This window comes from Calliphora vicina, chromosome 4 (assembly GCF_958450345.1).
Source record: "Calliphora vicina chromosome 4, idCalVici1.1, whole genome shotgun sequence".
NCBI classification, from domain to species: domain Eukaryota; kingdom Metazoa; phylum Arthropoda; class Insecta; order Diptera; family Calliphoridae; genus Calliphora; species Calliphora vicina.
In genome coordinates this window covers 30,164,507-30,192,189 of record NC_088783.1, presented here as the reverse complement: position 1 = coordinate 30,192,189, position 27,683 = coordinate 30,164,507, and the positions used below count along the sequence as shown (strand labels likewise).

At 27.4% G+C, this 27,683-nt stretch overlaps 1 protein-coding gene across 1 annotated transcript in view; it reads right to left on the bottom strand.

The window, feature by feature from the left end:
* The window catches only part of cac (cacophony), a 210,149-nt gene that overhangs the window by 29,259 nt on the left and 153,207 nt on the right, over positions 1-27,683 (bottom strand). Inside the window, exons 21-25 of the mRNA XM_065509066.1 lie at positions 26,482-26,664; positions 19,765-19,859; positions 13,935-14,213; positions 11,385-11,587; positions 8,147-8,358 (exon numbers count right to left, since the gene is read on the bottom strand). Coding sequence (XP_065365138.1) covers positions 8,147-8,358; positions 11,385-11,587; positions 13,935-14,213; positions 19,765-19,859; positions 26,482-26,664 — 972 coding nt within the window. The remainder of the gene's footprint in view (positions 1-8,146; positions 8,359-11,384; positions 11,588-13,934; positions 14,214-19,764; positions 19,860-26,481; positions 26,665-27,683) is intronic.

The following is a 27,683-nucleotide window of genomic DNA, read 5'->3' as shown; positions in this document are numbered from 1 at the left end:
TAGTTACTAAAAATTTTCCGAATTTTTCTCACCTCCACAGAAAGGTCTATCATTTTATTTTCAACCAAATTAAAAGTCGATAGATGATGTACAGTATACAGAGAATAATGAGTACATTCGTGGAGTGGTTATTTGGGGAAGGGCTTATATAGAAGCTATGACGAAATATTTGGGAGGACTATCAGTCTTCGGTAATGTAACTTTTGTTTAGTATATCTCATGTGGGTAAATACGAAGCGTTTCTCCGAAAGAAAGTTTCTATGCGAGCTAAATATATAAAATTTCAAGGAATTATTTTATATATTCCGAAATTTCTCGAAATTAATATTTTAAAAAATTTTGCTATCATAGGTAGTTCCCTCACATCCAAACATCCAAATAAATTAATTTTTTGTGTGTTTTTCTAAATGTTGTAGGCCGATGGCAGCAAACTTTGGGGGTCACCATTAGCCCCTATTCCAACTGCGAACCCATGTAAATAAAAATCTGACTGCGTAATTTCTTTCAAAATAAAACGTTTATAAACTATTGAGATATTACGATGACGGGTCAATATGTCCGTGACTTTTTGAATTGCGCGCCTTTTAACTGAAATAGTAACATTACTCCAGTCAACAGGCATCTGTTAGTTGAATCCAGTCAAAATTTGAAGAAGCTGTGTCATTTAGTTTGTGTTTGACATCCATTGATAGCAGACTACTTCGTGACTTAAGGAGAAATTGGAAAAAATTAAATTTCGTACGTTCATTAAAAATTATTTTTTGCCGAACCAAATCATTACTCAAATCATTACCATAGTATTTATTAAGCTTAATAAATACTATGGGATATCTGCACCATCAATTTCAATGGTAAAAAGGGGTTTACTGACACGGAAGATGCCGAACGTTCTCGAAGCCTTGTTGACGTCTCTTTACCCGAAACAATTGGAAAAAATCACTATGTATTGGGTGATCGGAGATTGAAAGTACGAGAGATTGTAGAAGCCTGGCTCAGTGGTTTAAAGTTTGAATGATCACTTGGGTATGAGAAAGCTTTCGGCAAGATGGGTTTACTCACAATCGACCACAAACGCAATCGTGTGACAACTTCGCAGGAATGTTTGTTGTTGTTCAATGTGGATGAGTTTTTGTGCCGTTTAGTAACCGTGAACGAAACGTGAACTCACCACAACACAACAGAGACCAATTATGCTCGCGGTATAATCCATATTGACTACCTTTATTAGGGTAAATCAATCAATGACTCCACTTATTGGGTCGATTTAATGAAAATTAAAAAAAAACGACCGCATTTGACTAAGCATAAAGTTCCTTACCATGACAAAAATCCACAAAGCCACGAATTGCTCCCTCAACCGCCCTATTCTACGGATTTAGCATCGAGTGGCTATTTTTTATTCCCAAACCTGAAGAAATGTCTCCGTAAGGAAGGAGATTTGACTCCAACGATGAAATCATCTCACAAGCAAATACCTATTTTGACGACCTAGATAAATCTTATTATTTGGAAGAGATAAAAAAATCTCAAAGTTTTTTTATTCAAAAATGTGTTTCATTCCAAAAGCAACGTATGACGAAAAATGGAAATTTTTATGGTAAATAAAGTGGTTAAAAGGGCTTGGCATACTTGGGAATTTAGTCAAAATGTTAGATTTTCTTGGATAGTTTTTAAAATCTACTTTTTTGGATTTTCTTGGATCAGAATTAATCAATGACCTTAATTTCTCAAAGGTCAAGTGAATATAAAAAATTGGATAAATGCTAGGCAACTAAACAATCCACATTTGGGGATCTTCCATTTAATTTTAAAATATTATTCTTATTGAAATGAGTGTTTGAAATTTGTGGAAAACTCCATTTTATGGGAAGTAAAATGAAATATATAAATGCTTTTATAATTTAAAATTATTCCAGAAAAGATTAAAATTTTCTTTTTTCTTAATTTATTTTTAAATTTTTTACAAAATATTCCAGAAAGGTTTAAAAAAATTTGAATTTTTTGTAAAATATTACTAAAAACTGCATGCAAGACATCTTTGGAACCATGTCTTTTTTCAAAATTTTCCCTTTGGCTAAAAATGGGTCAAGGACGGGAAGCTGGAAATTGTTGCATTATGTAAAGGAATAATTAAAGAAGTTATTTTGAAAATTTAAATTTATTTATAGAAATTTATATGTTTTTTTATTTTCCATCAAAGTTGAGAAATTTTGAAAGAACACATTTTTTTATTCTTAATAAATAGATCTATCGATAGAATCAAAAAGAATGACGATCGATCCGTTGCCTAAAAATGGTCTGTTTTTTTGAACACTGAAAATCAGTCAACTTTGAACCAAAAATAATTGTTCAATTCACAACTGACTCTTGTTGATAATTTCTATATAAATGTTTTGTACAACACCTACAACATTTTTACATATGTTTTTCGAATGTTGTATGAAAATTTAAGTGTTACCAAAAGTTCATATTTATACATAAACAAAAAAATTCAAATATTTTAGTGCAAAATACAGCCAAACGGTAACACTGAAATCAGTAAATTTATTTTATTTATGAAAAACGATAATTTGTTTTAAATATTTGTCAATTGTTTGAATTTTTTACATAATGCACACATTAGTTCGCTTTCATTATTAATTTTACATATTAATAGATTTTGGAATGTTTTTTTATCATCTTCATTTGGAATTGTCAAGGCTTGGCAGGGTAAACTTACGACTTGACGAAATTTGTGTTCACAACCACCATAGTTGTAACATACAACGTACAATATACAACTAGGTTGTGAATTGAACAAATATATAATAAGAGAAGTCGTTGGACAATTTCCTGCAAAATAAGTATATTCAATATTTTTTAGAGACATTTTTACATTTTTGTTTTCAACATACGAACAATATTTTAAAGCATTAAAACCAAACCTAACATTCGGCCTAATCCGAAACAAACTAGAACTTAAAATAATTATTTTAAATTTATAGCATGTTTCGACTCATTCTTAGGTCCCCTAGATTCTATTAATTTGGTTTTTTCATATTGAAGCATTATTATAAATTACTAGTTGATCGGCTTCGCCCGGTAGCATTTACTAATGTTAGTTCTTCAAGTTTATCCAACCCACGCACACCAGCCTGTTCTTATTTATTGGCAAATAAAATATCTAAATTTGTACTGCATACTTTAAGGAGCTTTTTTATTACAGTTAACTGGACTCACAAAAAAAAGAATTTCCGAGTTTTACCCGGAGTTTTTGAATTTTATATATAGATTAATTTAGATTTATATTACATATATATATATATATTATATATATATCTATATATAGATTTATTTTCAAAACACATTTCTCCATTAAAATTCCATTATATGTATATGTTTTTCCCTTCTATAAGTTTAGCTTTCGGTATTGTTATTAGGCCGATTATTTGGAATAATCCGAAACCGAATATTCAGCCGGACTCTGTATTATGTATATTGGATAACGTTATATATCGCTGATCAATTATATACATATAAGATTCAGTGCAATCGAATGATTTGACTTTAACTTACAAATTGAGCATAGATCTATAACATAACTATTTGTCCAAAATAATTGTAAAATACATATGTATGTATGTATGTATGTATGTATGTATATTCATAAAAACATGCTGTATTTTATTAACTTTATAAATGATTTTCAATGGATAAATATAATTTTACTTAAGTTACTTTAATGATACCTTAAGGTAATTCGTGGCTTGTAGAAGCATAATCGTAATAACGTGCAAAGTTGTTCACTAAATTAAAAAAATATTTTCTTTAAGTTATATCTTTATCATCTCTATATATCTAAGCCTGTTTTTAATGCATTTATTTTTATATCTTTTCAGATTTAATCATTCATTATCACTTACTGGTGAGTAGTGTCAAAAAATCATATCAATCATAACCCTTTTATAAATGAAAATTTATTTGTTTCTGTTTATTTTTGATAAATTAAAGGGGGATGCGTTTGGTTTCATATTTATAACATTCCTTTGACAAAAAAAAAAGTTTCTTTGTTTTTTTTTATCAATAAAAGCGCAAGAAAGTATTGTATATTTAGGTTTTGTTCCATTTAGCAATAAAAATATTTATGCATAATAAGTGTAAAATAAAGGTTTATCTTCAAAGGATATTTGTTTTTTTTTTAAAGGGGTTTTGTTCACGTTTATTAGAAAAACAGAAAAAAAAACGAGCATTATGTTGGGAGGGCAGTTCATTACATTCTCTCTAGCAATTGTTTCTATTAGAAAGAAGTGAAAATTAAAAAAAATCTTTTTGTATACCGGTTCATCATCAGCTGTTGGACTATGCAAAGGTTCTTCCTCTTCATCATCCTCACGCTTTGTCCGCTAAGTTTTTTGGTTTTGGCGTTTGGTTTTTGAGGATTTTGGTTTGTTGAGTTTTCAAATTTATTTTTTTTAGTTTTTCAATTCGATTTGTTGTGTTTGTTTTTTATGGGTGGTTGGTTTGTTTTAATTTATACGAAAAAATAAAAATAAAATATGAATGTACATTTTTATGAATTTTGCAACAACATTTAATGGCATTAATTAATATAATATTTAGTTAATCTTAAGAAACGAGTATATATGATAAAGTTTCTAATTAAAATGATTTAAACGGAGATTTAGCAACCCCAAATTTATGAGAAAATAATAAGGGTACTCATTTAAAGGCTTAAGTTTCCCATTTGTGCAAATGGGCAAATTTGCGCGACATGTTTCATGAACCCACCTTTTCAATTTTGTGCAAGTTTATACAGAAACTTTATATTTGTCAAATAAAAATACATAAATTCAACAAAAGCTTTAATAATTTTTTTTTCAAATTGTATACATTTTAATTTTAAAATGTTGAATGAAAGTTAAATCTTTGGAACAAACGGTGGTATACATAGTTTGGAGGATTTTGTTTATGTTCTAGCTGTTGGTTAATGTTTTCATACACAATGTCATTTAATACAATCATTCTGTTCCAAAGTTACACAATTTTAACATGCACAAAATTTTTATATTTTATTTGATTTTTATTTCTTATAAATAAAAGTAAACAAAAGCAGCTGATTCATCAAATGTACAATAAATTCAAGTTTGCGAGTCTAAATTGTCGCGCAAACTTATAGGAGTTGTGCAATCGAATTTCCATACATTTTTTGACATTTCATTTGCGAGAGTGTAAAAATGCTCAGATTGCACAGTTTGCGAGGCTTTTAAGCGTTTACATGAGGACCCTTAATGTTTTTTTGCAAGAAATTTAATAAATCTTGAGAAAATATTTAGTAAAATTGATATTTGAATCTAATATGATTTTATTTTTGAATTTGTGAAAGAAACAAAAAGTATCCTTAGATTTGAATAGAAATTAAATATCTAAATCACTTAATTTCAAAATTTCTCTGTACCCATTTCAAGATGGTTTATAACTTGAATTTGGAGTTCCTTGAGAGTTGGTTTCAGTTGAATTTATTACATAAGCAAAAAATGCTTGAATAACTACTATATAAATTTGATGCACCATTTATAAAAATTGTAAAATTTTTCAATTCTGTGGATAGATTTTTTTTAAAAAAAATTTTAAATAAAATTATAAATTTTGTTAGACGTTTCTCCACATAATTATTGATAGTTAAAAAACTGTTAGTCCGATATTATTAAAATAAACTTAGAAACATTTACATTTAGATAGCCTTTAATCTGTTTATATATTGCTTTTTAATCGGTTCAGCAGTTTCGGAGTTATAATAACAAGTTGAAGCAAAAATATATTTTTTACTTGAAAATAGCAAATTTTTTTGATTTAAAAAAATCATGAAAAATCGAAAACGGCAAAAATTGTTCAGATTCATTACTTTGACGCAAAGCCAAATGTAATAGGAACAAAATTAAATATCGGTAATAAAAATCGATTGATTCTTTTCGAATTAATTCACAATTAAGAGAATTTGATAATTTTCACAAAATTTTAGTTTTTTGTTAGATATACATAAAATTGAGTAGTTAATGTTCTTCTTTCAATTGATTGAATTTTGAAAACATTTTCCCTATGCTATATACAAATTTTCACATATATATTGCGTTTCAAGCGGCCCATTAGTTTAGGAGTTATAATAACAAATTTAAGTATATTTTTTACTTGAAAATATTAATTTTTTTTTGTTTTAGAAGAATCATGAAAAATCGAAAACGGCAAAAATTGTTCAGATTTATTACATTATCTCAAAGCCACATGTAGTAGGAACAAAATCAGATATCGATCATAAAATTCGATTAAAAGTTTTCGAATTTATTCACAATTAACTTAATTCAGTCATTTTCACAAGATTTTAGTTTTATGTTTGATATACATAAAATTCAGCAGTTAATGTTATTCTTTCGATTGATTGAATTTTGAAAACATTTTCCTCGTGCTATGTGCACATTTTCACACATATATTGTGTTTTAATCGGCTCAGTAGTTTCGGAGTTACAATAACAAATTGAAGAAAAAAAAAATATTTTTTACATGGAAATAGCAAATTTTTTTGTTTTAAAAAAATCACAAAAAATTGAAGGCGGCAAAATTTGTTCAGATTTATTACTTTATCTTGAAGCCACATATAATAGGAACAAAATCGTATATCGGCCATAAAATTCGAATGATTCTTATCGAATTTATTTACAACTAAGTGAATTCGCTCATTTTCACAAAATTTGCTATTTTGACGTAAAAACAATTTTTTTTGCTTCAATTTGTTATCATAACTTCGAAACTACTGAGCCGATTGAAAGGCAATATATAAACAGATTAAAGGTAATGTAAATCTTAACATATCTATGTTTATTTTAATAATATCGGACTAATTCTTTTTGAGTTATCATTAATTATGTGAAGAAATGTCTAAAATATTTATAATTTTACACCATTTTTTTAAAAAAAATCTCTCCATAGAATTTAAAATTTGGAACATATTTATAATTCTGGAACCACAATACATCAAAATTGTGTAGTGGTTTAAAAATCCTTTGTTGTTATCATTTGAAAAATCCTCGTTTAAATCATTTTAATTTTAATATAGATATATGTAAATAAAGATAACCAAAAATATAACAATTAACCTGCAGAAATATTTCAAAACTAACAATAAAACAAATTACCATATAAGTAATGGCATGCCATAATTCATATGTTATACCATTATTAAACAATAATTATTAATAATAATACGAATATATAACTAATATTTAAAATACATAATTATTTCTTTAATCATTTAACAACTGGTGGGCTATGGTCTTAACTCAGAATATATAGTATTTATTTGTTAAGCAAAGAAACCTAAATTACTAAAATTAAATATCATGAATAACAAAATACTAAAATACTTCAAACTCTGGTAAAATTGATTAACTTTTTTAATTAAAATGATTAAACAGTTTTGATTAAATAGTTTTCAAAATTGTAAGCAAAACTTAATACAACAAACCAAAAAAAGAAATTCTTTTTCATAACTTTATTATTTTTTTTATAATAAAGAATTTTCTTTTATTTTACTTAAAGGGTCTGGTTAAGAGAGTAATAAGTACCTCTTTCCAATTCTGCTATAATTGTGAAATATTTCACAATCATAATTAAAGACATTTGTTTTTAAACGATTTTAATGTGTGAGAAAAAGTTAAAATAATATATTATAAATTAAATAATATCATAAATATTGGTTTTATTCTAAATATCTCTGCTTGGTAAAATGTGTATTAAAAATTAAATGTGACTACCAATTAATTTGTTTTGTAAAGTAAATATTTTTAGTGCAAAATTTTACTTTTATAACTAGGTGTTGTTTAATAACATTGTAATTATTTCTAATTTATTTTCATTTGTTAACTTTAATACCAATATAATTTTTAACTAAATCAGTTTTTTTATAGTTTCTCTGCCACTAAAATTAAATTAATTTCGGTCTTGTTATTCTTTTAAGTTCTCTCTCTGGCTTGTAAAATTAGTTAAAAATAAAATTATTTGTATACCTAGTTTGAAATTTGTTAAAATGTAAAAAATGTGTTGTTTCCTTCTTTTTGTAACAATACCTATTTTTGTTATTATTTTAGGAAAGACAGTTTCTATCATGATAACTTACCCCCATGCCTCCTTGTGGCTCTCCTCCTTCACGTCTAATGCGATATGCTTCGTATATTAACAGTCCCGCATAGACTTTACCCACTGTCAATTTGCCCTTATTCAATTGATCATTGGGTGGCACCAGTAGATTCAGCATTTTCTTGGCCTGCAAAGGCCATATATTTGTAATAGTATCCCTAAGTTCAGAATCGGCTTGGTCCATTTCTTCCGCTAAATGGGGAAATAAATTTTTAATAATTTTGTGAGCATTTTTTTTTTTAATTAAGATATTAACATGTAAATATCTGCAAAAATTACAGTAAATATATTTCCTGTTGTTTCTGATCAAGTGCCAACAGTTCATAGTAATCCAGATATAGATACAAAATTGGTCAAAAACCGAGGTAAAGTGTGAGTTAGGAATAACTTATACACACTATTTCAGTCAACACTTGTCATTGGTGCAACAAATTACACTAGTTTACAAATCAAAAATTTTTGTTTGCTCATGTAATGAAAATTATATTTTTGAAAAGAGCTATGGACGCTAGCTAATTGACCATTTTTTGTTTCCCACCTATACGTCAAAATGTTGAGATATGGGTTTTTATTTTTCACCTGCCCTGAGTACTACTAATGCATACTGTAGTGTATAAATTGTAGTTATTAGGTATTTACTTCGTTTTTGTGTACTCAACACTCTGGCGAAGCTATTATATACTTTCAGATTTGTATATTTTTGACAAATTCCAAAAAAAATTAACGGGAAAAAATAAATACTGTTTAAAAGTACATCTTTTTTGTAGATAAACGTTAATACATAGTTATTAAATACATAACTCTAAAATAAGAACTATTTTAAAATGTCTTCTAGAAAGTGTAAAATAAACCCAGACCATTTTTGTTTTATTTGCGGAAAAGTTATTCAGTTAAATCGAGGTTTTCCTACAACACAAACACTGCAAAATTCTTATTTAAATCATTTTGGATTCCACGTGTCAAATCAGGATAAAAAATGGGTTCCTCATTAGATTTGCGCAAATTGTAGTGAATATATTCCAGGTAAAATTAACATTAAAAATGTCAGTTTGGTTGACCCACAAAAAATAGTTTTGCCGTCACTCCACATTAAATTAGGTTTAATGAAAAATTTTGTAAAAGCTTTAGATAAGACAAAACCAGCATTTCAATATTTATTAAGCGTGTTCTCGAGTCTTTCTGAGGCTAAATTAAAAGAAGGGATATTTGTGGGTCCTCAAATAAGAAAAATTTTGGGTGATACCAAATTTGAGTGTCTATTAACCGATGTTGAAAAAGCAGCATGGAATTCTTTTAAACTTGTTGTTCATGAATTTTTGGGGAATAAGAAAAGTCAAAATTACAGAGATATTGTTGCGAATTTATTACATAATTCTAAATTGATGGGTATAAAATATGTCCCTCAAAATTCACTTTTTACATTCTCATGTGGATTTTTTCCCGGAAAACCTCGTACACATGAGTGACGAACATAGACAGCGTTTCCATCAAGATTTGAAGTTTTTCGAGAGGAATTATAAAGGTTTTTGGGACCAGAATATGCTAGGAGACTACTTTTGGAGTGTCGTGAGGGAGACAAATGAAAATAATTATAAAAAGATTACTAAAACACTTTACTTTTAATTTTTTTGTCCTAATTTAATGTACATTTTTATATGTTTCGTTTTTAATAAATATCTCAAAAGTTTGACTTTCCAATTTTTTGACTTTTAATATTTTTTCCGAAGTTAGAAGACTTAAATACACAAATCCCCATATGTTCCAATTCATGTGCAAAACCCTTGTAAACTAGTGTTATTATTTTGTATTAGAATATGTTACTGTTATGTCAAAATGGTCACCGAAGAAAAAGTACGCGAAAAAATAATTAAAACTTTTCAAAAAAATTCAATATGCACTTTCAAAAAACTAGCAAAAGATTTGAAGGTTCATCGTCATACTGTTTCAAAGGCCATTAAACAGTATAAGGGAGACTTTAATATTGAAAAAAAATCTGGATCAGGAAGAAAAAATGGTCAGACAGATATTGGTGATACAAAAGAAGTCGAACAACTTTTTCGAAGAGCACCAGAGCAGCTCGTAAAGATTAATGATTCGATTCTTTTGTGCGCAGAGCCAAGGCTTCTGCTGCTTAGTGGGGCAGAATCGAAATTTTTTGGAAATAAATCTGGCATTTCTAAACGGCTGAAATAAAATTTGACTTGAGCGTAGCCAAGGAATTGTGGAGCCCAACAATTGTGGCTCCAAGTAGGGTACATTCGACATGTAAAATTTTTAAACAAGTCCCATTTTTCTGTTTCTTATCCCTGGTCCGCTTTTTTAAAAATATAGGGCGTACTTTTAGACCAAATAACTCTTTTTTTTATTAAAAAAAAACCTTATTTAAGAACAAATAACAATGTATGTTTTGCTGTAAGGTATCTTTATGGAGAACATATTGGTATAAAGAACATGTTCTATTTTTGGAATATGTCGGCCTTAAGCTCTTCGGAAATTGACCTATTTTTTATAAATATTTCAAGTTTGGGCCACATGTTCTAAAATCCCAAAGCTGGAATCAGAAAATGGAAAGCAGCCTTGAAAACCTTGATATATTCCCTATATATTCCCAAAGTATTTTCCCAGCTCCGATGGAAATGAGGACCCTATGGGCAAAATTATAAAAATACCATTTATGGGATTTTTGCTCCAATTTTTAGGAATTGCGGGATTCCCTTTGACATTGTGACAAGTTTTTTTTTTCACTTTGTTATTTAGAATGACAAATTTAAAAAACGTTGAAAATTTAATTAAATTTTGTTAATAAATAAAGATTTTATTACATATTTATTGAGTTTCTAAAACTAAAATTTATATCAAAATTTTAATAGGATTTCAAATATTAGGACTAATTTGATCCACATTTATTCCGAACTAATTTTTTGTGTTTAGATATGTTAATTTTTGGTCTTACAAACACAATTTCAAGTCAATATCTCAATTAGATTCAAAAATATGCCACGCCTTTCAAAAATATTGCACATTTTCACTTTTTTTTTGATAATTTTTTTTTAAATATTTTATTCAATAAGTCAATGGTTCTGATTTATCACATTTTATACAAAAATATGAAAAAGTGAATTTTTTTTTGAAGGACTAAGTTTTAAAAGTTAAGTTTCCATTTTCTTATACCCAAAATAAAATTTAAAACATATATATTTTGTTTTGTTTGTACTTACCCGCTCTCATTTTAATACTAAGATTTTCACGTATCAATGCAAATAGTGTGGTGGTAAATTGTACTCTCATCTCATCGTCTAGGGGCATATTCATACGTATCAGTTTCTTGAAGGCGAGGCGATTGGGACATTTGTTACCGAACCCCAACGGAGGATCCATATTTTTTAACATATCATACATTTCCGTATAATGGATTCGGCCACTATACAGTCAGTATCGTACAATTGCGATATTTTTCATAATTTTTTGTGGGATTTTTGTTTTTTGTTCGTTGTGATGAAGACAAATTTTGAAGACAAAATAAAAATATTGATTTTTAGAATAGAATTAATTTTTTTAGAATTTCATTGCAATTATCATTGAGTTTAGCAAAATACACACACACACATATATATAAACAATGAAATAATTAGTAACAAATATTACTTTTGTAGTTTTTTTTTTTTGTTATTCTGTAGTAGTGATTGATTTGTTTTATTTTTGTGGTACGTTTTAGTAGAAATTACGCAAAGTAAGTGTACGAATATAATACAATAATGATAATTTACAAAAGGTAATTAACATGTAGGTAATTTATATTTAGTAAAATGTGTTTAAGATTTGCAAGTTATTACTGTTTATAACATAAGGAAGAGTGTTGGCAGCTTAAGGTTTTATAAAGAGCTTTAGTCATAAAAAAGCTTTAAGAAAGTGTTAATTAGTTAAGAATATTTTCGTTATTTTTACATAAATATGAAAATTATGAAACTTGGAAAAAAAAACTTAATTTAAGTAAATGGTTTTCATTAAGCTTTTAAGTATAGCTAGCTTTACTTTAAAAATATTTATGTTATTATATATAGGCTTAAGTGAAAAAGAGCTTAAAGCTCAAATTATTAAATTGCTTTAAAATTATTTTACCTTGTTGTTGCAACGTGTAACGTTTTCGTTAAATATATGAAACAAATACGATCAAATAATAATCATTTAATATAAAAGCTTTTAAGCTTTGTGCGTTGAAAGCTATTTCTTTGTTTTTAGCTTTTATTTATTGAAACTTATTGTTTTAAATTTTTTGTGTAATTCAATTAACTTAAATGTGTATTATTTATAAAAAAAAGCATACAAAATTTATCAACAACAATTTTAGCTACATTAAACGAAAAAAATAAATTAAAAGTTTACAAAATTCAAATTTCAATACGTTAACAAACAAACTACAATCACAATACCAATTTTTTACATTAATAAAAGGTAGTTTTGTCCTTAATTTGATTAGAGAAAAATGGTGAATTTTTTTTTATATTTAAATTATGTGAAGAAAATTTTATTTTTCAGATTTATTCATACTTTTCAATGTCTCTGTAAAGTTTTAAATAAAATGTTTAGTTACATTTTAATTCTGGAAGCTTTAATTCTTTAATTAATCTAAATTACTAACGTGGTATGCTATGAGCTTTTAGCTAAAAGCTTAATAAATACAATAATCAGGTATTGAGTTTATTAAATTTCAAAAGCTTATTCTGGGTAGAATTTTCTTCCAGTATTCACGGAAAGCTTTTAAAGATACTCAAATGACTCATTTGAGAGCTTTTGATAACCTTATTTTATAAACGTTTTATCTAGTAAAGGAAATGTTTAATTTGACCTCTAAGCTCTAGATTTTAGGAAGCTTAAAGCTTGCTTAATTGTTATATAATATTTATTCTTATTTATCTAAATTACTAAAGTTTTAAGCTAAAAGCTTAATAAATATGTACAATAATCAGGAATTGAGTTTTTTTAAATTCGAAAAACTTAATCTGGATTGAATTTCCTTCCAATATTCATGGAAAGCTTTTAGAAATACTTTAATGCAGTGGTGGTCAACGAGAGAGTGCTTCAAATACATATGTAGTAGTGAAAAAATAAAAGAGTACACAAATGGAAATGCGTGTGCTTTGCATTGAAAAAATTGTATGAAATTGTTTTTGTTTTGAGTTTACTTTGTGTTTTTACTCAGAGCATTCGTATTGTGTATGTATTAGTGAGAATAACATAACTTCCCCGGGGTAGTGTTTGGCCACCAACACTCTAATGACTCTTTTGAGAGCCTTATTTTATAAAGTTTTTAATTTGAGCTTTAAGCTGTAGTAAAATTCAAGACTTTAGGAAGCTCAAAGCTTGTTTAATTGTTATATAATATTTGCAACAACTCATATTTTCCATTTTTCTCATTTAAATATAAAAACCGGGACAAAACTACCTTAAAATAAAACTTAAAAACATTTAGATAGATAAATTTTAAAATTTCAACATAATGAAAATAAAAATTTGCAACTCATTAAGTAAATACGAATAGAACAATATGAAATTTTTAGTTAAACAAATTAAAAGCAAACTCAAAAACATAAAAATCAAATTGGTTAATTAATTTTACAAAAAACACATTTAAATAGAAAATCATACAAATAGTAGTAGTAGGTAGTAGTAGTAATAGTAGTAAAGAAATATACAACATATTTATATATATAAATAATATATAGAGAGAGAAATATTTTTTAGAATTATTATATTAAATTGATAATTACGTCGCATTTGGATCATATTCAGCCCATATCCGTACAAATTCATCTAAATGATGCGCCCCCAATATACTGGAATCTCTTGTTAAATAATCAAAATTATCCATAATAACAGCCACGAATAAATTCAACATTAGAAATGAACAAAAGAATATAAATGATACAAAATAGGCATAGGCCAATGTGGAGCCACATGTCTCATCGCCCTTTTCGGCTTCGTCATCGCATGGCCTCCCCTTAAGGCACGCCAGCATAATGTTCGGCCACGCCTCGCCCGTTGCACATCTAAAATAATACATTATTAGTATCAAAACATTCCCTTAATGATTTATATTTATATAGTTTTTTTTTCTTTTCTTTATATATATTTATTTCAATTTTAAATAGAAAACAAAAATTTTTTCAAAACTATTTAAAGTTTTCAACTAAATATTTTAATACAAGAAAATTAAAAGATTATTTATTATTCAAATCTAATTTTAAAATATTTAGTATGTATAAGAAAATTTTTTAAGTTTTCTTTAATTATTTATTAATTAATATTTTTTTTTTTGTTTTTTTTTTATGATTAATACATTTTTTTCTCTAAGAAAAAAATTATTCAAAATTTATACTACACAATTTGTTTATTTTTCTATATACTATAATTTCTTTTTTTATTTTGTATTTGTTATGTTAAATAAAAGTTTAGTTTTTTTTATTATTAAATATATTTATATATTTATATTGAACAATATTGAAAACTCAAATTATCTACTTGAAAAATATTTAGTTATTTACACTATAAATATTTAGAAAAAATGTTTACCAATTCTTTTTATTATTATATTTTTTTTTTTTTATAAAACAAAATTATTTTTTTTAGCCTAATTGTCAAACCTAAATGATAAATGTTAATGAATTTGGAAGAAAATAGAATTTTGAATAGAAACTAATATCAAACTAATTTGTCTATATTTCTAATTGCCAATTGTTTGAAAAAGGTTTTGAACTGAAAAATGTTGCAGTAAAATTGTTGAGCAACTACCGTAAATAATAAATAAGGAATTGTAATAAAAATTTTAGGTTAAAAAATTAATTAGAAAAAATTATTTTTAAATTAACTTCTAATGTAAGTTTGAATATTGTCATAATATTAAAAAAAAAGTTTAAAGTTTAGAACGTAGTTTTTGGAGAAATGATAACGAAATGTCAGAAGAAATCATTATAAAGATTCTTTAATATATTGGGTTTACTTTAATATGCGGGATTTGCACGCGGTCTTTTCAATAATTTATATCGCACTCGTTCAACAATACTGTATTAACTCAAAATTTTAAAATGTTCAGTAGAGGGCAAAAACTGTTTGTGATTACATTTTAAGAGAATTTGAAAATCCTAATACATCATAGTAAGCAAATTCCATTTGAAAGCATATTTACATTGTTTTTCTTTAAAATTTTTGCAATTATTGCAAAATAAATCTATTTTTTGAGTTAATACCATTTTTCTGAAACTTCTCGATATTTTTTTGTATTATTTTATCAACAAAACAGTATCAACTCAAAATACAACCAAATTTAAATAAAACAATTTGATTATTTTTAACTTGAATAAAAGCTCAATTCAAAATAATACATTTTTTATGAAAATATACGATGTATTTCTATTTAAATTTGTGTATTAACTCAAAATAATACCTTTTTGTTGATACAAGGTAGTCACTAATTATCACGAAAATGGTCTCAAATGTGGTTTTCGAGATGAGAGAGTAATCGGAAAACGTTGAAATTTTTACAGCAGATAGATATTGATGTTGTTAGTTGATTTCTTGCAAAAAGTGAATTTTTAAAAATTTTGAGTTAGTACAGTATTGTTGAACGAGTGCGATATGTCATTTTGAAGGCTACATATTTGTCATTTATTCTCAGTTAGTTATTAAACATTATAGTGTAAACAACTCTGTTTTTTTATGCTTCGAAAAGTCGAATTTTGTGCCAACAAACCGGCATGTGCGGGAAGTTTTGCTTTACTTCTTTAATTTGAAGCTCACTGATTGCTCACTGAAGCTTATGGTACCAAACATCGGTTTCAACGGTAGAGAGATGGTTTGTATGATTCAGAAGTGGTGATTTTGACAAGGAGGACAAAGACCGCCCATGCCAGGAAAAAAAGTTTGAAGACCAAAAATTGGAGGCATTACTTCATGATGATTGTTGTCACACTCAAGAAAAGCTTGAATGAGCTACTTAATCTGAAATTTCAAAACGTTTGCAAGCAGCAAGACTGATCAAAAAGCAGGGAAATTGGGTACCATATGAGTTGAAGCTGAGAGATCTTGACAGACGATTATGCATATCCGAACGCTATAAAAAAAATCAGTTTTGAACCGAATAAGTACTTGCGATGAAAAATGGATCCATTACGATAACCCGCAGTGTAATATAGTGTATGTGAAGCCCGTCCAACCAGCCGAATCGACATCAAAGCCAATACAATGGTTTCACCAAAAGGGTAATTAATATATATTATGAGCTGATGAAATATGGCCAGACCATTACAGGGAAACTGTGCTGAATGCAACTGATTCGTTTGAAGCGAGCATTTACTAAATAACGCCAATAATGAAGTTTTATCTCACATGCCTTATAAACCAGATCTTGCCCCGACAGAATGCTCTTTCTGGGATGCGCAACACTTCCGAAATTGACTAGATTCGTTCAAAAGATGAGCAGTTCTTTTGGTGCGAAATCCATATGTTGCCAAAAAGATGGGAGAAGGTCATAGCCAACAATGGCCAATACTTTGAAAAAATGTATGTTGTATAAATTTTTCAAAATAAAAGCTAAACATTATAAAAAATCTTGCATATTTAGCTCATACACCCAATAAATTATTGATAAATTTACTTCAAACATTCAAAAATATGAACTGGGATTTGAACACGAAGTTATTTTCATAACTAATCGATCTTTTTATTTTACAATACAAAGAGAAAGTGGAAATACAACATTTTTGTTTAAATTCCCAGTATTTTTCCATGAAAATCTGAAGACATCATAATACATTTATGAAGCAGGTTGAAATTTCGGGTCAAAAAGCCTTTTGGAACTGGTAAAAATAGGTTCATTATTTCACCTAGACAACATACTAATGTCCTTTCGAAATATGACTGTATCGACCGCTTCTCAGATGAAAGTTTTTGATGTTTATATTTCAGAGAGTAATTTTCTCTACTCCTTCCTTTCCATTCACAAACAAATTTTAGAATTACGGTGTTTGTTCGTAACATAAAAAAATATGGTTCCTCTAATTATGTGAGAGCGTAAAGATGAGAGCTTTAGATAAATCACAATGAGAATAAAATAGATTTTAATTTGGTACGGATTTCGATGTTGAAACTTCATATAAAAAAAGAATCGTAAAACGTTCCCCAAGCTTTTGTTCCTACTCTAAAGATGAGAATGAGACAGTGTTTTATTTATTCTGTCCATGTACGGTCTTGGTCAATAAAAACACATATCCTTGCTCTTGTGCATGGAAGAGCAGTAGAGGATGAAACTTAGATACATACATTTATTTTTTCATCAGTGAAAGATCTGTTTAGGATGGATCAAACAGATTTAAATAATTTGTGGTGTTTAGTCACTTTTGAGGATCTCTGTATCTTGAATACGTCGGTCAATAAGTCCCTCACTTTTTGAGTTGAGTCAAAGGGAGACCTGCTCCTGTCGACAAGTATCTGTCAGTTGACTGCTTCCAAAATTTGAACAAGCTGTGTCATTTATTTTGCACTTGAGAGCCATTGAGTAGATTACAGCATAAATTGAGGAGAAAATGGAAGTGAATTTCGTGTGCCCATTAAGCATTAATCAAACCAAGGTTAAGCTTGGTAAATACTATGGGAACTGTGCACCATCAGTTTCAGTGGTAAAAAACCGAATTTCGTATGAATTTCGTTGTTGCGGTACAAGCACTATGCAAGATGTCGAACGTTCTGGACTCCCAGTTGGGTGTAGAGAGCACCAGAAACAATTGAAAAAAATTACGATGTTTAACCATCGGAGATTGAAAGTGGGAGAGATTGTGGAAGCCATAGGCATCTCACATGGCGCAATGGTTTTACTTAGGTATGTGTAAGCTTTCCTCAGGATGGGTGCCGCGTCTGCTAAGAATCGACCACATAAACAATCGTGTGAGAACTTCGCATGAGTGTTTGGCGTTGTTCAGTCGCAATATGGACGAGTTTTTGAGCCGTTTCGTAACCGTATGCGCAACAAGGATCCACCACAATATACCAGAGACCAAACATTGGGTTTTGTCTGCCAACAGAGTCATGGTGAATGGTTTTTTGGGATGCACGCAGTAAAATCGACATTGACTACCTTCCGTAGGGTAAAACAATCAATGGCGAATATTATGCAACCTATTGGGTCGATTAAGTGAGGACCGCATTTGGCCAAGCTAAATGCTATTTTTCTCCAGAAATTTAGCTACGAATTGATCCTTTATCTGCCCTATTCTACCGATTTAGTACCGAGTGACCATTTCTTGTATCCAAACCTGAAGAAATGGTTTGGCGGAAAGAGATTTTGATATGTCTTCAACAGATCTTATTATTTTTTGGAAGGATTAAACAAATTGGAGATACGTTGGACAATGTGTATAGAGATCAAAGGAAAAATTAAATGATTTTTTATCCAAAAGCATGTGCTGCAATCAAAAAGTTACGGACTATTTGAATAATATGTATTTCAAATGCTTATCTAACTCCATGAACTTTGTCCTTTATGTTCTTTATTCATTACTGCATTTTTATCAAATGGCATATTTCTTTTTAAATATTCTGAAAGCATTGAGTAGGTTTTTTTTAGTATAAAATAATTCCCAGTTTAATGATATTTTTCCAATCTCAGTCAGTACACTGTGAAAAAAGTTACAAAATAAAAAAAAAGTATAAAGGCTAAGAGAGAAAATAAATTAGTTTATATTCTATAAACAGTTTTCAACATTTTACTGCAACATTGACTACAAATGATTACAATGAATAAAAATTTTGAATTTTCGATAACGAACAAAAATGTTGAACAAAAATAATAAACTATATCAGGTTGTTTTTTTTTTTTTGGTTTTTTTTAACTATAGTAACAAATAAAGTGCAAATTTTGTTTAAATTATTTTCATATATTTTTTTTTAGTATTTCAATATTTAGTATTTAACCACCATATTAAAACCACAAATTAACTCTTAATTAACAATGCAAGCTTTTAATTAACAAATCAACTGAACAAATTTATAAATGACAATTAAAACTAAAGAGAAAAAACGAATAAATAAATTAAGAAACAAATATTTATTAAATGATGAATGCGATAAGAGTGTGAGTTTTTCGTGTAGTTTTATTATTATTTGATTCACATAAGTAAAAGAAAACAGCTAAGAAAGATTTCAGTTTTTGAAACTATAACAAGTTAAAACTAATTTGTTGGGTGTTGTGGTGACCTTGGCTAAAACATTTATTTAAAAACCTAGAAATAACATGTAGATAATTAAAAAAAAAATTTATCCTAGAAATTTGTAAACAAAAGCCTAAAGCTTTCATATCAATTTAAGCTAAAAACTTATTTAATCAGTTGTATCGTCTAGTTTAAATTTCAATTGTATTACTTGGTGTTAAACTAATTTTTAGATTTTATTTCTGATACGAACTTAAGAACAAAAGATAGATAATTTTTAATTTCGATTTTTTTTTTTGGTTTTTACTTTTCGTGATTTTTTTTTTTGTTTGTTTTGTTTTAATATAAAATTTCAAAGTAGATAATTTTAGAGTTTCATTGTTAAAACATGATTACATACCTGAATAGGAGCATGACACCTTGTATAAATGATTGGAAGTTGTTGTGCCTAGTAATGGAATTTTCCACTGTACCTAGTTTGATATTTCCAAATACCTATTTGCGATACAATACACACAGACATACACGAAGTGGCGAATGTCATAGAAGTTTTAGTTTTTTTTTGATTTGTGATTTTATTTGTTTTAATTGTTTTTATTTATTAAAAAGTATTTCAAATTATAGTGTTTTGTTAGAAAAAAAATTAATAGGAAACAAAAAATAAAAAATAGAAATTAAAATTTTGAAAATAAAAATATTGTAAAATAAAAATTATAAAATTAGGCCAATTTTTATTTTTAAAATTTATTAAAGTGTTTTTTTGAGTGTTTTATGTAAATGATTAGAACGAAATTATTATCAAAAGCGTTCTAAAAGTTTAAATACAGTTAAAAATCAAATTATAACAATGATAATAAATATTCAATTTAATTAACTACAAATAACAACTGTTTATTAACTCTGTTTTTATTTAATCAAATTAACTAAGGTTTTTTTATTTGGTTTTGAGGGAGGCTCTATATGTATGTATAAATAAAATACTAGATAAATTTTAGCCAATTAAAAAATGATTTTCTTATTAAGTTATTATATTCCATAAACATTTTAAACAAATTTAGTAATTTCGTTAATTAAATTTAAGCCTTAAAGTAGGCAACATTTTCTTGTTCAAAATGCAAGGGAATTAGACATGTTATAGATTTGCACATAAAATAGGACTGAAATGAAGTTGAGAAATTTCTTTGCAAATTGTTAACTTTAATTTTCAACAAATTTGTTGAATTTTTCTTGTGACATTAGTTTCAAGTCCCATTCTATAGCTTGTATCTTAATTGTGGCAATTTTTTATCAGAGACATTTGTATATAGTGAGCGAAAATATAGTCAAAATTTTGTTTTGAAATCTAGTAAATTCAGTTTTCAAAAACAGAACTTATTACCAAATACAGTGGTGGCCTGATATTTTGAGACAACATTGTATGCTATATTCCACTGTAATTTTCAATTAATTGTTATCAACGCTATTTGTTACACACTATTATTAACATTGTTTGTAAGTATGATATTAATACTAACATTAAAGCTCTGTTAGATAGATAATTCATGAAACTACTAGAAGATAGAAGATCAGTCAGTCAGTACTATTACTCTGTTAGAGTCAATATCAAATGTATTACCAGTGTAGTCTTGTGAACAGTGATTATTTAAATTTTATAAATTTAAATAAACAAAGAGTTGTTAAAAATTTTAAACTGTTGATCGCTTTATTAAACAATTAAAAATAATACGGGTTATTTAAAGGAAATAAACCGTTTTTAAAAAGTATAAACGTAACAATTAGTGTCAGAAGTGGGATTACAAAATAAGAAGCAGTCATGAAGTTTGAAGAACTACAAGTCGAACAACTCAAGAGAGATTTGAGAAAGTTGGAGCTACCAACAGCAGTTAATTAGGTATAATTGCAGAAAAAACTTATAGACGAATTCAAGAGGCGTGATATAGACATCGGAACTTATGAATTTGAGTATAAAGAAGAAACGGAGGTCTGTATCGGTATAACAATTTTTGCTGATATGATGTACAAATTTTAAGAAGCCAATGAAACTTTTAGAGTCAACAACGAGAAGCTGTTTGCTCAAGTTAAAGCTGAGGTTCAAGAAAATTTTAGAGAAGTTCAAGAAACTTCTATAGCCAACAATGAGAAGCTTCTTGCTGAAGTTAAAAAGAAAATAAAATAATGGAAATGATAATTTCAAGAAACTTCTAGATTAAACAACAAGAAATTGTTAGCTGAAGTTCAAGATATTCTTAGCTGAAATGGAAGCGAAATTTAAAGAATCTTCTAAAGACACAGACGAGAAAATTCTGGAAATATCTGAGGTTATTAACAGCAGAGAGGATCGTTCTGACAAGAAGGTGTCAGATTTAGAAAATGGTAATAAATTCCACAATAAATACTCCAAGACACGATCAGTTAGTATCAAGAGAATTTAAGAAATTCCCAAAAATGGCTGCTCAGGAGGTTGACAATAGCCTAAAATTGAAAACTAGTTCTTCGAACTGTTAACCGCAGGGCTAATGAGGCTATCAACACCCGTACTGTTCGTATACAATTTCTGGTGGGAAAACAGTTGTAAGATAACTGTAGTAAAGGAGACTGAATTCCAAATACTCAGATAAGGCTGTCAAGTTTGTCGGTGGTAATATGATGGTGTGGGCCTAGTTTCCATGGTAAGGTATGGGTGCAATTCATATAATAAAATATGATATGACTGTAATCGGATACAGATCCATTTGAAGCGAATTTCTGTATTAATACGCTGTGGGAAATATACATTCAGATTGGAGATTCCAGCACGACAATGACCCCATACACCCCTCTAGTGTTGAAACCGATCTCAGTCAGATATCAGTCCCATAAAAAACCAGTGGGAAATTGTAGATCACAAAATATGGACTTGAAATTATACCTCGGAGGAAGAGGTTTATGGGAATGGCAAATTATTTTAAAGGGGGCGACAGAATCCTTAATTGGTTCATTGCAGTATCGCTGTGAAGCAGTAATAAAAACCAAGGGTTATCCGGACAAAATATGGGTACATTTTGGGAAAAATATTTTTTTTCTCAAACAAATTGTTTTCATTAAAACTATTTGAAAAATAAAATAGTACTTTTTTCAAATGTTACTATTTGAAAAAATACTTTTTACTACATTTTCAATAAGTACTTTTTAGAATAACACTTTTTTAAATGGTACTACTTTACACTGCACTTTTTGAAAACATAAATATTTGAAAAAGTACTTTTTGAAATTGGAACTATTTAAAATTTTTTTATTTGAAATAGTACCTTTTTCAAATGGTACTGTTTTAAAGAATAGTACTATAAAAAATAGTACTTTTTTAAAATGGTACTTTTTAAATAATATTTTTTAGAATGGCCATAGTACTTTAAAAATGCTACTACTTACAATAGTCCTATTTGAAATAGCACTTTTTTAAACTGGTACTACTTAAAGCAATACTATTTGCAAAAGTATTTTTTGAAAAAATACTTTTTTAAAATCGTAATACTCAAAATAGTACTTTCTTAAAAATGCTAGTGAAATTATGAAAAATTATTTTTGTGAATAGTTCTTTTTTTGTAAAGGTATTAATGCAAATATTACTTTCTTAAAAATGTGCTTAAAATTGTACTATTTGAAAAAGTACTATTTTATAACAGCACTTTTATAAGTACAAAGCCTGATATTACCGAGTAAGTTTTGGTAATGATAATATTATGAAGTAGTCACTACAATTCATTGTTAAACAATCTCTGATAAATTTTACCACATTTTTTTTTTTTAATAATTTATTGTTTTTTATTTGTATTATTTTTAAAAAATTTTGTTAATAAGTTAATAAATTTTGTAATATAAGCTCTATACTAAAATAAATATACTGTTTTTTTTTTGGGGTAAAGGGAAATAAATTTAGACTATTACTCAAAAAAAGGGAAGAATTAAAAGCTAAATCCAATTTCAAGGGGGGGCTGAGGGTGAGGAAAAATGTCAAGTGATTTATTTTTATTCATAGCTATATTCAAAAATACAAATAAATTACGTTTATACAAAAAAATCTTTATATAAAAAAGAAATTCAAACAATAAAAACCATAAAATAACCCAACAAAATCTAAATATTTATACGAGTATTTTAATTTTTATTGCTGGTTTTTTTATACACATATAAAATTAAATAAATTAAGAAAAAATTATAAAGAAAATGATATCAATAATTAACTAGCATTCAAGTAAAATCAACAACGTTTATATTTTTTTTTTCAAATTTCCAACAATATAAAACTTTTTGTACCAAAGTAAAATAATTGTTTAAATCTCTAACTACTGGTAAAAGATAATTAAACCCTGCAAAAATATATATGATATTTATAGTTGGTTTTTTTTTCCAAAAATTTATATAAACAAATTCTAAGACATTTACTTGTTTTTTTAATATGTATAATATATAGTATATAGTTAATAATAATATGTATAGTATATAATTTTCAAATTGTTACTTTTATTTTTTTTTTGTTTTGTTTAAAATTTAATTTAAAAAATTTTTTCTTGCAAATTATTTGTTTTAGTAATTTAATTAATTAATTTGTTTTTTGGTTTTGGATTACGAAAAATACTTTTTTAAAAAAATAATTACTTTGTTTTGCAAATACTTGTTCAAAATCAACAATGGTTTTTACCGAAAAAGCAGCATGATTCCTCCGGAGAATGATTGAAAATTATTGTGCCGGTTAAGTTGCGTATCCGGATCGTATTTTATATTGCCAAAAACCTTTAAGTTTTCGTTATGATTTCGGTTATTCGAGAAGAAGTTATTTTTCGTTTCGTTTGTTTGGTAAACGTTTTGATTTTGTTTGGTTGGGTTTGAAAGCGTTTCATTTTGGTATTTTTAAGGAATTTTTTTATTTTTTTGTTTGGTTTGGTAAAATATTGAAGTTGTGATTTTTTTTTGATAAACAATAAATAAGTATACACGAATTAAGATTAATAGTTTTATTAGAAACAATTATATAAATGACTAAATGTTTAAAAGTAAAGTAATTATAATAAAGAACTAGTTTATGTTTTTTTGAGAGTGAAAATAGGAAGGAATTTTGAGGGTGTTTTAAGTATCCTAAATATCTTAGAATGAAACGAATTTAATATTTACACTCGTGTATTGTTTAGCACACATTTTGCAATAGCAACATATTTTTTCGTTGTCAAAATTTTTTACATTAATAACGTATATATATTTATATTTCGTTATCTGTAACATCAAATTGTTTATCTTTATTTTATACAAACATTTCTCTTATAAGTCTACTCACATAAAACATAAAAAATTCAGTTTCTACATTGAAATTGCATATGTGTGGAAAACCATACACCAGGATTAGCTACGTCACTACTTACATATTTCGTTTACAATATTTTTGCATCAATTAATGCGTTTTCTGTGCTAAATTGAAGCTGAGGCAAATGTGTGGTTTCCCACACAAGATTGAGTTGAGGGTCAAATTTAGTTCGAGCTGTTATACCAAATTCATTTTACACCTTTTGGTCAGACACAACATATTTGACAATAAAAAAATTCTGTTCTAGTGTAAAATACATAGAAACTGCATATGTGTGGAAAACCACACACCACGTCAATATCTAGATATCTCGTTTCCGACATTTTTGAATCTATTAATGCGTATTCTGTGCTAAATCGAAGCTACAAGAAATGTGTGGTTTTCCACACAAGGTTGAGATGAGGATCAAATTGAATTCGAGATGTTACACCAAATTAATTTTACACCTTTTTTTCAGAAACAACATAGTTGACGATAACAAAATGCTGTTCCTAGCATAAAATACTTAGAAATTGCATATGTGTGGAAAACCACACACCAGGGTTAGCCACGTCACTATCTAGATATCTCAAATTAATTTTACACCTTTTTTTCAGAAACAATATAGTTGACGATAATAAAATGCTCTTCCTAGTGTAAAATACTTAGAAATTGCATATGTGTGGAAAACCACACACCAGGGTTAGCCACGTCACTATCTAGATATCTCGTTGCCAACATTTTTTAATCTATTTAATGCGTTTTCTGTGTGCTATTCCACACAAGGTTGAGTTGAGGATCAAATTGAATTCGAGCTGTTACCCCAAATTCATTTTACACATTTTTGTCAGACACATCATATGTGACGATAAAAAAATTCTGTTCCTTTCGTAAAATACATAGAAATTGCACATGTGTGGAAAACCACACACCAGTATTAGTCAAGTCTCTATTTAAATATCTCGTTATCAATATGTATGAACCATTTATAATGTTTTCTGTGCAAAATTGAAGCGGTAGAAATTGTCAAGAAATTTTATAAAGATATTTCTGGAAGAAATTTCAAAGATATGGCATTTTTAATAAGTTTCTGGATGGATCTCCCCTTATAAATTCCTTCCCTTTTTCATATATTTTATACTTAATATTACATATCTAAATAATTATTATTATAGCTAAAGTAAATGTGATTGTCTAAACTAACATTGTTAAGTAAGTCTAAGACTAGATGCTAATTGGCTAAACTCCTCCTTCAAAGTCCACTAAACACTAAATAAAACCCTAACCATTAATAAAACTAAAACCAAAAATAAACTAAAAAACATAAAAATTAAAGCTAAAGACATTTTTCCTAAAATTAAAAATAAATAAGTGAAAAACCACCTCTGTTTTAAACACTATTTAAAAGTAAAATCTAACAACCTAAACCTTAATTTTTCCTTTAACTAAAACTATAAATAAAACTAATTAAAAATCTGTATTTGAACTATTTTCGTTGTTTTTAAACTTATATATAAACGTGTTAAGAACTCAAAAAAAGTGTCAATAACCATTTAAAGAAATTAAAACTCAATATAAAACACAGAAAAATAAACTTAAAAAAGTAAAGTGTGATTATTTTTGGATTCATTTCATATAATAATAAATATTTTCAATAAATTATAGTTTTTTTTCTTTTTTTTTAAATATTAAAAAGCATTATTATTATTTTTCTTTTTGGGGTTTGGTTAAGGATCAATAATAATAATATGTTTAAAATAGATGTTATGTAATGTTAATTTGGGACGTAATTGTTGGACTTACCTGCATGCCAATAATGGCATAGATAAAAAATAGCATGGCTATCAGTAGACAGACATATGGAAGTGCTTTAAATGATTGTACAAATGTCCACAGCAGAATACGTATCGTGTATCCTTGACGCAGTAATTTAATTAAACGCGCCGCACGAAATAAACGCAGGAAGCCAACGTTGATTGAGTTCGACTGTAAAATATTTTTGGTCAAACGACAAAATGAATGTGTGTTTTTTTGGTTGAGCGGGGGTTCGGGGGGAGAGAGAGAGCAAGAAATAGAGAGAGAGAGAACAAAAAACAAACAAACAGAGACAAACAAATAAACAAACAAAATTCATCAAATTAGCAGAGTTTTTGTTGTTATTGTGAATGTTATAGTTATTATTTTTTTGTAGTTTTTTTTTTTTAAATGTTGTTTGTAATTGTTGTTGTTTATTTTATTTTTTACAATAAAAAAAAAGTAAAAGTGTTAATACGGTTTATATTTTAGTGGTTTTATTTTTGTTTTTTTTTTAGTACAACAAAATTAAATAGTTGAAAATTTGTAAAATTAAATCTGTTAGTAAAAGTTAGTTGGTTTTAGGTAGTTGTAAGTAGTTAGTTGTTTGGTTTAAAGACAATTTGTTGGGATTTTTTTGTTGTTGTTTTTAAAACACTGTGCTGCAGAATAAAAGAGAGGATCAAGCTTCTATTTACTAATATTTTCGGAAGATCAGAATCAGTCGCCAGGAAAATTAGTGACAAAAACACTAAACAAAACTTCCAAGAAAATTACTGAATATATAAACGATCTTCTTGTGGAACTATACATGTATGGTAAAATCTTATTTACCTTTTCATTTGCTTAAGTTTCATTTGTGAAAGTATTGTTTCGAAACTTTGTAATGCATGGTCGGTCAATGCATTAAAAATATTACGATTAAATCTAAACCAAACTGTTATGAGAACTTTTTTCTTTTAAAATTTCAATAATTTAGTTTTTGTGAGTGATTTTCTAAAGTGGTTTAAAAAGTTTGAAGATCAAGATTTGGAATATTGCTCCATGAGGATTGTTGTAAAACTTAAAGCAGCAATTTCAAAATGTTTGCATTCAACAAGATTCATCAAATTGAGTACCATACGAATTGAAGAAAAAATACCTTGAAATACGATTTTGCAAGAAAAAAGAAAATAATTTTTGCACCGAGTCAATTCTTTTGCCTGGCCTAC